At 37.8% G+C, this 12,652-nt stretch overlaps 1 protein-coding gene across 8 annotated transcripts in view; it reads left to right on the top strand.

Annotated features, from left to right (window-relative positions):
- LOC124110749 (vinculin-like) overlaps window positions 1–12,652 on the top strand; it is a 270,082-nt gene that overhangs the window by 134,771 nt on the left and 122,659 nt on the right. For all 8 annotated transcript variants that reach the window (XM_046470118.2, XM_046470120.2, XM_046470119.2 and 5 more), the window contains exon 14: window positions 2,791–2,968. In XM_046470118.2, the coding sequence (XP_046326074.1) occupies window positions 2,791–2,968 (178 nt within the window). The remainder of the gene's footprint in view (window positions 1–2,790; window positions 2,969–12,652) is intronic.

The raw sequence follows: 12,652 nt of genomic DNA on the forward strand, positions 1-12,652 counted from the left end.
AAGGCTGAAGTGAAGGGCTCTCTCTTCCACTTTTCTCAGGCAATATGGAGGAAGATCCAGGACTTCAGCCTAGCTGTCTCCCCCTAAGAGAATCCTGACGTCCCGTCAATGGATCCGAAGAGTTGCTGGACTTCCCATCCTTGAAGTCCAAGATGCCTGGTTAGATGCCATCAAATCTACTTCAGATGTTCCCTGACCTGATGAGACAAATGACTACATGAGTGGAAGATAAGCCCCGCTTTCCATAGAGGCCGAGGAATCACCACTCTGCTGTTTGGCCCAGAACAAATCACAACCTTGAAGGATTACGCATGACGAACAAGACGGAAAAAAACACTGTTGAAATCACTGATTGCCATGGATGTTTTAATAAATCCTATTCTTAAAATGCAATTATGCCGACCGTACACCAGTATATTGTATGGTCAGTCATATTAACCTGTCAGATCACTCGTATAAGCTCCGCCCACTCAGAGTGTGGTAGTTGTTACCGCAAATGCCCCTTTAAGGCGCTGATAAATATAGGTAGTATTCTTGGAATTATCAACAATAATAGTTATTGTTTAATGTCTTGATGAAAAATTCTCATTTTTGTCATGTTTTGACATTTTAGAGCATGTGATTCTGTCAATCAAAGCATGTTGTTAGTTGTGACGTCATATCCAATGGCAGTTGACATGCCGTTGCCGAAGCTGAGTAAACAATTTTTCCCATGCACAGGATTGAAGTAGTGTGAGGCAAATGGAATGATGGATTGTATCTATATGATAATTTGGGGTTGCTTCTGTTTTCATGACCATCTCTTAGCCATTTTGTTCAAAATATAATGAAATTTGGTATGTTTAGTTAGTCGTGTGATTCAATGCTCTTGAATTCTCTCTGGTGTAGTAAATAACTTCTCTGAAATTGCTCGCCTGAGGAAGTATTTATCAAGACAATATTTGAATATCAATCAGGGTTTCAGATGGCCGTCGGTCACCGGTCATAGACCGATAAAATTTCTATTTGACCGATGGTTTGTTTAAGTTGTTGGACTTTTGACCGATAGAAATGCTAAGCAAGCCGTCACACGTGTCATAATTTCATGATTAAATAGTAGGGATTATTCCACTCAGGGTATCGATTTTAATGCCTGATGAAATGCTCTCATAAAGTTTAGTGCCAATCGAGAGAATGTACAGTACACATATTGTCCTGTTTTCGATCCGAGCTTTCAGCATCATATACAGTGAGTGTTCTCTCGCTATTGCGCCCGTCAATAATAGCGCTTACTCGGTTATAGCGGGTGGTAAAGCATGGTCCCAAAATTTACTTATGTTTATAATAAACTCAAGTTTTCCAATGACACTATGTTTTCCCCCAAACTCAAAAAAACATAATCAACTGATCACCGCGATCACGTAACACCGGAAATACCAGTCAACAAATCCGAACTGAAGTACGCAATTTAATCCTATTATTATAATATCTGGTTATAAAAAGGTGTTCATTGTTTATCTGGACTTATGTTTGCCATATATCTTATAGATTTTATTAAAAAATTTATTCAATAATTATAATAATTTTGGCGAAATCGTATGCGAAGTGATTGGTAGATCGCACAACTCACCGTTATTTACAGCAACCACGGTCAGATTACCGCTATTGACGCCTTGAAACGAACTTTATTTGCCAGAGAATGGATACACATATCATAAATGCCATACCTTGACTCATTTAAAGTCATATTTGGGGCAATTTGACTATTAAATGTCAACATAACACTTTCGCAATCGAAATACATGTAGCGCGGGAAGTCCCTTCGGTGACTGGTCAATTTGTTTAATACGTAAATAATTAGATCTAACAATGTGAAATCACCGCAAAAACGCTGAAAATCGCGTTATTTAAAACAGTGGTCCTCGAAAAGAGTCATCTTCCTCGTAAAAATATAATCAAAGATTAAAAAAAATACTCCGAAAATATCGTGTTTCCGGAGAACCGTCGCGGATTGTCCTGTTTTAGATCAGAACTTTCAGCATCAATTATGCCTTTATTATTATTCATGACACAATACTATTATCGTCGGATCATAGGTTTTCGGACATCATACATTTTCAATCACGAATACTTGCACCATAACGGTAGGTGTCACGCAGAAATTATAAATACTCAGATGATGGCTTGATTCTAAGATTAAGTTGTCCTTTATGAATAAGTGAATGAGAAGTTTTACACTTACAGTTGTTCATGTGATCAGCGAGAAAACTATGACTGTTTCTTCAGTTTCCGAAAACCCATAACCCTGGATATGTGTTGAAATAATGTCATGTTTGCAATGTTTTTTTCAACAAAAGGTAAGTAAGTACAAGGCTATTTAAAAAAAATATATATTTCAACATGGGGAAAGGTCAGACATTGCACGCTTGTGACATTTGTCCTTGTGTCTGGGGGATAGGGGGTGAAGTTGATGGCAGTATTGCTCCCAGACCCGGCGGGTAGCCGGGTGTGCGGAAGCTATGCCCGATTTTTTAAAAGTACTGATTCAACTTCGAAATTTTACTGCATCCGGAATCTTTGTTTAAGTGACTTGTTGACTTTTGCCACTGACTTATTACATTTCTTGGGTCCAAGTCATTGACCTGTATACAGCTTTTTGTGTCAAAATCACTGTCAATACTGACAGCACCTTCTGTGAAGGAGATGTCTATGTTGTCATTATATACTGTTGACTACCCTTCTGTGGCACCTTTTTTTCATATATATAACTAATATGTCTATCTCATAATTATTTCTATCTCATGGTTACAGGTTAAAGATCTTACACCTCAAGTCATAAATGCTGCCAGGGTAGTTTTCCAAAATCCAAACAATCCTGCAGCACAGGAACATTATGATCTCCTCAAAAAGCACTGGACAGACAACATGGAACGCCTGCGCGCTCTTGTAGATGAAGCAGTAGATACAACAGCTCTCATAAAGGCTGAAGGTAAATTAATTTTGACTTATTTCAATCAATTATATGTGTTTTGCAGTGGAATGAAAATACAGTTTTGTAATCACCTTTTATTATCCCACAATTAGTATTTACATACATAGCAATTAAAGGCAAAACACTACACAAATATTGTAGTATTTCCTTTTCTAAAGCAGTCCTAATGTGACTGAAGGTTAAACTGTAACCAACGATGTCAGTCTAACTATTTGTTCTAACATCTAGCCACCACGATGGTTGGTGCTAGACTCCTTTAAAGCTTTTTTAACATGCTTTTATATCAAATATTCATGAAAATCATGTGCATTTCAATGTTCTCCTCGAAGCTGAATGCGTTTTAGAGTTCATTTTCCGAACACATATAACAGTCACTGAACATTCCTCCTGAACATTCCTCCGATACACTGAATTCACGTGCACCGTAAACATCATTCTGCGAAGAAAAAGACATTGTTGTATTTTTACTGCACAACCAACTATCCACAAACAGTTCTTCAGTCCAATATGTATTTCAGTCATCCTGCAAACATTCACTTTTCAGCATCTGCAGGGTCACAGAAGTATACTAAGTAAAAAAACAAGTCCATGTTTTGTCAAATAAATCTATTGTCCTTTGACTGAAAGTCAAGAGAGCTTGTGTCATGGCCTGCTCTTCAAGATCAGCAGCACCAGTGGTGTCTGTAAACAGCTCCTGTGAAACTGAAGATGCTTCTTACCAATGATGACATCTGAATTTGTAAGAGAAGTTCAAATCTGATCTTCAAAATGGCCACAACAGCAACCATATTGTAAATATCTATATATTGCCACGGCATGGAAATTTGTTTTTTCAAAAGTAATAAAATTTGGTTTCTATGATGCTGCTCTAAAGATATCAGAGACACCGATAGAACTTGATCCTTTTTTATCCCCCGCCGCGCGAAAGCACGAAGCGGGGGATATAGTATTCACGACCGTCCGTACGTCCGTCCGTACGTCCCACCTGTTTGTTGCCGCGATATCTCAAGAACTAAACACTGGATTGTCTTCATATTTGGAACTATGGTGTATATACAGACTCCGCAGACACCAGTCGGTTTTGGTGACCTTGATCCCATTTTCAAGGTCACAGCAGACAAATCTGCTTTTAGAGTTGGAAAACAGTGTTGCCGCGATATCTCAAGAACTAAACACTGGATTGTCTTCATATTTGGAACTATGGTGTATATACAGACTCCGCAGACACCAGTCAGTTTTGGTGACCTTGACCCCATTTTAAAGGTCACAGCAGGCATATCTGCTTTTGGAGTTGGAAAACAGTGTTGCCGCGATATCTCAAGAACTAAACACTGGATTGTCTTCATATTTGGAACTATGGTGTATATACAGACTCCGCAGACACCAGTCGGTTTTGGTGACCTTGATCCCATTTTCAAGGTCACAGCAGACAAATCTGCTTTTAGAGTTGGAAAACGGTGTTGCCGCGATATCTCAAGAACTAAACACTGGATTGTCTTCATATTTGGAACTATGGTGTATATACAGACTCCGCAGACACCAGTCGGTTTTGGTGACCTTGATCCCATTTTCAAGGTCACAGCAGGCAAATCTGCTTTTAGAGTTGGAAAACGGTGTTGCCGCGATATCTCAAGAACTAAACACTGGATTGTCTTCATATTTGGAACTATAGTGTATATACAGACTCCGCAGACACCAGTCGGTTTTGGTGACCTTGATCCCATTTTCAAGGTCACAGCAGGCAAATCTGCTTTTAGAGTTGGAAAACGGTGTTGCCGCGATATCTCAAGAACTAAACACTGGATTGTCTTCATATTTGGAACTATGGTGTATATACAGACTCCGCAGACACCAGTCGGTTTTGGTGACCTTGATCCCATTTTCAAGGTCACAGCAGACAAATCTGCTTTTAGAGTTGGAAAACGGTGTTGCCGCGATATCTCAAGAACTAAACACTGGATTGTCTTCATATTTGGAACTATAGTGTATATACAGACTCCGCAGACACCAGTCGGTTTTGGTGACCTTGATCCCATTTTCAAGGTCACAGCAGGCAAATCTGCTTTTAGAGTTGGAAAACGGTGTTGCCGCGATATCTCAAGAACTCAACCTCTCGATTGTCTTCATATTTGGAACTATGGTGTATATACAGACACCGCAGACACCAGTCGGTTTTGGTGACCTTGACCCCATTTTCAAGGTCACAGCAGGCAAATCTGCTTTTGGAGTTAGAAAACGGTGTTGCCGCGATATCTCAAGAACTAATCGCTGGATTGTCTTCATATTTGGAACTAAAGTGTATATACAGACACCGCATACACCTGTCAGATTTGGTGACCTTGACCCCATTTTCAAGGTCACAGCAGGCAAATCTGTTTTTGGAGTTGGAAAACGGTGTTGCCACAATATCTCAAGAACTAATCGCTGGATTGTCTTCATATTTGGTACTATGGTGTATATGGCGGGGGATATTTCGTCACTCTGTGACAAATGCTTGTTAATGTTGATGTCATGATTGTGCTCACCTTTCTCCACCATGGTCTAGCATATCCTTCCTAACATTATCCTTTCATTCCTGTGTATCAAACTTGTGTATGCACATCATTTATCAATCAATGACATAGTTTCTTTTAATCTCAACTTTGATGACATCAATGATGATGTGCTATTCAGCATTCTGTTCTGTGAGACTGACATGGAGACTCCTTCCTTAATACCTGAAACTGATATTGAACCCTGTCGCTTGTCCAGTGCCAGCAAAATTAACTAGTGTTTAGTTTTAAAACATGTAATGAAACCATTCGAAAGTGGGTATAAAGTGGGCAAACAAAATAATTCTAGCAAATACAAATCCTCTATTACATCAGTGCCAAAAATATTGTATTTTGACTTATCATCATTCTTTGAATTCTTTATATTTTCAACAGAAGTCCTCTTGGCTGTTGCCTATATATAACTAGTTAATTATAAGGTACTAATAGTATTGCCCCATCTGAACCCTGCACATGCGCAGTCAGTAACCTTGCATCTTTCTTTGATGTGCTTTATTCAACAGCTTGAAAAAGAAAAAAAAATTACATTCTTTTTCTGTGGTTGTACATAGAACTAACTCTGTCATACATCCCCTATTAAATTATGTGTTTCTTAAGGACAGGAGATACACCAAAAATATCATCGTACAAAAACGCTTTAGGCAGTTGAGTGATTTGGTTTGCTTTTTGCATTGTTTTGGGTAAGTATCCATTCGATAGATCAGTTACTGGCAATGCTGGTTTCAAATTTTGATATTGGTAAACATGATCTTATAAGTTTCTAATATATTCACAAGAACGTGTTATCTTCAATTCATTAACTTGAACTTGGACATGTGTTCAGGAAGTGGAGTTGAGGTTCTGATGTCATTGATATCACAGTTCGTGAGGTCTCAATACACCACACATGATGCTTCTCTCTATTGTTTGTAGAGGCTAATGTATTCATATAAAGTCAAGTTCATGGTACATGTTTTGGGTGGGAAAGTTTGGGGGCATTCAGCAAAAGGTTTCCAAGTTGTAATGCATTAGGCATGTATTTTACCAGTTATGGGCCAGGAACGCCACATTTGAATATCAGATAGTCCCGGCAAAGCCAAACACATATTTCAAGGGATTCTGCTTTTGGCACTACGAGCACCACGTCAATGGATTAGGCATGAAAGCGGTGAACCATGAATGCATACCGTTTTATGATATAAACAAGGCATATGGAATTACATTAATAGAAATATGCTTTATGATATACACGAGTTATTCAGAAATAGTACAAATACATAAAGTGCATAAAACAAGACTAAAAGTAATTTAGACAGATCACGACATTAACAATTTGCAGCTAATTGGGAGTGATCCTGTGCCTGACACAGAAGCGCTTAAGAAGATCAAAAGTCTGTAGCAAGACCATATTACAAACTTTTCAAAGAAACTTTTCAGAGTCAAGGTTGTCATAAATATATGTAAGAGATCTATCCAGTTGCAATCCTGGAAAGCTGCAGGAGATAAGCCTTCTAAAGGATCCATGTATAGAATTGTAAAAAATGAAATTTTGTGAAAACTATTTAATTAATAGAATGAAAACTTTGGAGAATTTTACATAAGTTCATAACCTCCAATCACAATTTACTAGTTGAAACATGCCGATGGAGGAAAATACAATTAACTGAAAGAATTGCCCACTCAGCCAATTGTAACACATAGGGGATGAATTTTAATATTTGTTTATCTGTCCTTCATTTGAGAAAGATAGGAAATAATGCATTCATAAATATTATTATATTATAACTAACATGTTTTAAATGAATTTACATTTTAGTAGCTAAAGATTAGAAACTTTGGGAGAACTATATAAGCTGTGTAAAATAATCAAGGTTAAGTTTATACCTGGAAAGAATACTTCATAAGTGTTTGTACAAATTTTCAGTAGTGTTCTGCACCTGATCCGACTGCTCAGAAAAGATGTTTAAGACAATGTAATATTTTCTGTTCATTCGGAATTGTTTCACCTAGACTGAACATTGATATCAATATGTGCATTTTAACATTTTAAACATCTGAACATAACATGCATTAATTAAACATACACTACGGTAATGAAACTGAGCGGTACTCCTTTGTTCTCTTTTTATTTACCTGGTCCCGGGAACACCAAGTCCCGTCAATTAACCATGTCTGAGCCCTTACTGGTCCCTGGAGTAGCATGATGAGTTTTCCACCTATATACCAAATGTGGTGCTCCCAGCCCAACACCACTTTGCCAAGGCAGAAGTGATGCCATTAAACTAAGCTAGGCTATAAACTATAAGCTAGAAACATAGGACTAAGTTCTACTGCATTTGACAACATTAGGGATCAAACATGAACATTGTAATAATCTCCTACTTTCATGTAAACTATTTTGTCAGAAAAGTATTTTCATTTTTCTTTCAAGTGAAAACTTATGTGTGATATACACTACATTTCATAAGTAACTTCCCCTATTTTCTCGCCACTATTGCGGCACTAACGCGGAATTTTCGCGCCACCTTTGAGCCATTAACGCAAAACTATTGCGCCACTTTCGAGACACTTTCGCGCCATTTTCGCGATAACATTTTACAAGATCGCAGCACTTTCGCGACACTTTCACGCCACTATCGCGACACTTTCGAGACAGAATAGTCACGCTATCTTGTGACAGTTGTGCTAAATGTATGGTACAATATATTGTATTACTTTTTTCCTTGACTGATTTTGAGTTACGTTTTCCATGGCATGCTACTCTGCATTATTTAAGATCATAGTGTAAAGCTTCTTTTCCTTTTACCAATACCGATATCTATACTTTATTTAGACTGCAAAAGTAAGGTGATCTTGTGGTCATGACTCCAATCACAAATACTCGTACACACATTAGCTGAGGTGATTTTCACGGCAACAAATAAGATAGAACAGAATCAAACACTATCATGTGTCGGCCAAAATGACCGTCAGGAAACCTCATAACCAACTAATGTTTTGTGCATGTCTAGTATCCCATAATGTTTTGTGATAAGTTTCATTCTGAATATAATGTGAAATAGTCTGGACAAAATCGTTTGGTTATTAAAGATTTCCTATGGTAAACAAGTCCTTCACAAATATTACGTCGTTAGGTATTTGTATTACACAGTGACTTGTTCTTGATGTGTGGACGACTATTAACATTGTAAAAGAATACGCTTTTTATTGGAAACAAAATAAACAAAACCATTTCCATAATTTACTTCTTTTCCATTCCATTCCGACTATATCATAAGCATGTGTTAATGAATCATACTCATGAATCAGGTTAGAGCGTATCCACCACAAACACATGCAAATGCAAGTCAGGTATTTGCAAGTCAAAGACATACATGTACAGTTACCACATTGAAATAACACAACTTTATACGAAGCTTCTGAAATAAACTTAGGGAAGAGCTGGTTTCGTGTTTTAGAGGAAGACACTAGAATATACATGTATGTATTTACATAGACTTATCAGGCTGATTATAACTAGATTTGATTGGGAAATTTTAATCAATTTTTTTTTTCAAGTACATTTCTTAGAATTGATAAGAGAATGTAAATCTTCCATGAACTGCTATTTGAGCGTCTTCAGAATTTATAACATTGTGCCCCGATTTTGATTTCAGTGGGGGCCACAGGTGGCCCAGTCGTCTTAGGCGTTGCGATTCGCTGTGCATAGTTGCGTCCCTTGGGCACGCCAGAAACCTATGATTGTGGGTTCGAAACCCGGTTTGCCCCAATTAAGTTTCTAGGTTTGTCAGCACCATACCCGTGCTCGTGGGTTTCACCGAAATGGTAAACGTCTGAGACCTGCATCACTTTGGGCTTTCCTCCCACATTAAGCTGACACGCCGTGATATAACTTGAATACTGTTAAATGGGCAATTACCTAAAGCAATTCCCCGAGAGTTGTTGCCTTTGTTATTGTTTTTCCCCGTGAGTACCCGGATGATATAGCAGAGATCTAGACTAGTTCGCGGCCTGTGCTGCGCCATTCGTAAGCGCAGTTGTCACTTTTATTGACAGTATAAGGGCGTATGGTCACATTTTTCAACAAAATGAAATACAGTTTTGGAAATAATAAGGAAATGTAGGTATCTTTGTGGGTAGCATCATTAATGGTGACGGTGTTTTGATAAGTCACTTGCTTGGTAATTGTGTGATTTTCGTTTACACTATTTTGACTTGCAACACAAAGAAAATATTTCACCTGCCCATTGCTTATTTTATGGTGTTTATTTTTTTACAGTCAAAATGTGCAAACGTTTCACTTAGGAAATTTATTAAACGCCTAAATATTCAGTTATTTCACAAATTGACTGAAAAATATGCCCATCTGTATTATTATGATGACGAAATCCAAACATTTTTATGTTTAATATCATCACCAAGTGACTGAAAATGTAAGGATATTAAAAGTACATTTCTATATTGTTTGGATTCTAATCCCAGCATAATTAATCTATTGTGATGTTTTTAAGCCCTTTTGACAGTCTTAGTCATTTTTAGTCAATCTGTTAAATAAATGAACAGATTTTTCAGTCAATCGCCTGAAATATTTAGATATTCTATAAATTGCCTGAGTGAATCATATTTTACACATTGACTGTAACATATACACGCATACAAAGGAAAAGACTTGTGAAAAACAACGTCTATCGCGCATCGAAGAACTTCTCAACCAAGACGTAGAGGAACAAGAATGATTCTGTTCAATGCTACAGCAAATGAATGAAAACAAAATGCAAATATCATAATTACAACCTACCAAAGTTATATGTATATTTTTAGTCAGCTGCCTTGTTCGAGGAATGCAACCGTAAATATTCACATAAAGGAACAATATTCCACACATCTGCAGCTGTACAAAGAACCTTATTGGATGTCACGTGTCTCTGTAACAATCAAATATTTCAAAATATATTTATCGTTTCGGGATATTATAACCCGTGTTTGGTTTCTCAACTGATCACTTAGTTTGTTTCAGTTGTTTCACATAGGTGTCAAGTCTCAAAGGACAGCTGAGAAAGCCCACGTGACAACTGTTTTCATAATGTCCACGGTTCTTTAAAAAAATCCATTGAGTTAGATAACAATGAGCAATCAATCAACGTTATATGGGCTTTGAACAAAGTATGTTGTTTTTACATCGGCACTTCACGCCCAGATATTGGGGTATTCCGTCTGCTTTAGTAAATAACATGTAAATGCTTACTTTTGACAAATCCACTGTGCAAAATAACAGTGATTATTCAATCAACGTAATTTCTGCTGATCCTTTGATGGCGAGGAATGATGGTGATCACTCCTCTTGCTGGGCTGAAACGTGCATATTATGTGCACCAGGGGTATTTTCAAATAACGACATCCGATGAGCTTTGTCTGTTTGTTTAGGGTGAAGAAATTTATTAACATGCGCCCTTTGTCCAAATCTTCATAGATCACAGGTAACCAATCAGTGTTGAAAAATGCGTAAAACAAATATTGCCTCAAAGTTTATTTAGCTGTCCTTGCAGACGGTAGCCCAGTCTCTTGTCATGCTCAGTTACGTTTGCGAGCAAAATCGACTCACGGCAGCTAGTGTGACCAAGCGGCCAATGTCAGACTGCCGAGAAGAAGCTAGAGATTATAGAAACCCAACTCACTCACTGATTTCAGTGATTCGTTCTGATAAGTAGTGCCCCTTCTAACTATTCACTTATTATATCTCTTGTCAGTGTTAGAAACATTTCAATGTTCTAAAACAGATAATTAAATAGTTGGTTCACATACGCATCGACCCGTTGGACGCGGACATTTCGCAATTTCATAAATAAATTCCTGAAGTGGTCTAACGGGTTCATTTTGTGACACGTGTACGTAGCAAAAGTGTCAGTTTAATGCTTTGCCTTAAATATATGCAATATTTATTATTAAAGCAATACAGAGACTTCTTTCTTTAGATACGCATGTATGTGTTTAAAAGAACAGCCTTGAAAGGGGCCCGGTGGAAATATTATCTGGGATGGTAGGAGGCAAGACAATTGTGTTGTATTATTTTCCACTTACATGGAATTAACGTTTCACGAACGCCCGATACCATCACTATTTGATAGTGATTTATAATCACATGCTCACGATACAGTCGGAATGTTTTTAGCAGAGATTTTCTTTTGAATATGGAAAGGATTGTGTCGCTTTTATTATGAAACTGTAGCATATTAAATATTATAATCAGAACCTCTCTTACTTTCTTAAACATATGTTCGAGCTCAAATTAATGAATTGAATTGTTTACAAATATCAAACGATGCTTGGAACCTATGTCGCAAATATCTTCTCTATCCAGGGAATATTTACCAGAAACAGTGTCAAAAGAAAACCAAATCACTCTATTGCGAAAAGCATTTTTGTAAAACGATGGCCAATGATGTGTGTTGATTGGTAAAACAATAGAGGATTATAGGGGGCGTCTCACAGGCAAGTGAGCGAAGCTCAAGATGGTGAGCAGAGGTTTCAGCTCCACAGGATCCCAAACAACCAACCAGGTCGAAGGCTGGCATTCTAATAAAAGTAAGCGGGGTCCGACCAGACACGCATTTATAGACGGAACAAAAAGCTACAGAAACCCTGATCATGCAGCTGAATGCCGGGGGTCGCCTGACACCTAAGAAGAAAAAATAGGGCGCCTGATAACGCCCTGCAGACCACCCAACACCTGCTATGGGTGGCCAAGCAACCATTCAGCAATATCATGACACTGTGTCAAATTATGTTTGCTTATAAATGTAAGTTTGAATTATCGCTTCAGGACCATCGCTTATGTATCCTTGACTTGATCATCATGCTTGTGACAACCGTTACGTTCGGTAGTAAACCCTCCATTATATCTAAAATGTTAACTGTTCTTTAAACACGACCAGGTGCTATAAGCGTACGCTTTGACAACATAGGCACACATTTGAACCGACTGTTACCGCTCAGTCATCGTCATGCATATCATGAAGTAATTAGGTTATTGTCACTAAAGCTTCGTGAGGGGTGTAAGTATGTTTTAATGCCTCACCGTCACACTAAATGAAAACCGGAGTCACTCGAATGGTTTAAGTAAGACATTGGCAATAAATAAGGGCGTCATGAG

This window comes from Haliotis rufescens, unplaced genomic scaffold, assembly GCF_023055435.1.
Source record: "Haliotis rufescens isolate VD_foot unplaced genomic scaffold, xgHalRufe1.0.p SCAF_6, whole genome shotgun sequence".
Lineage (NCBI taxonomy): Eukaryota > Metazoa > Mollusca > Gastropoda > Lepetellida > Haliotidae > Haliotis > Haliotis rufescens.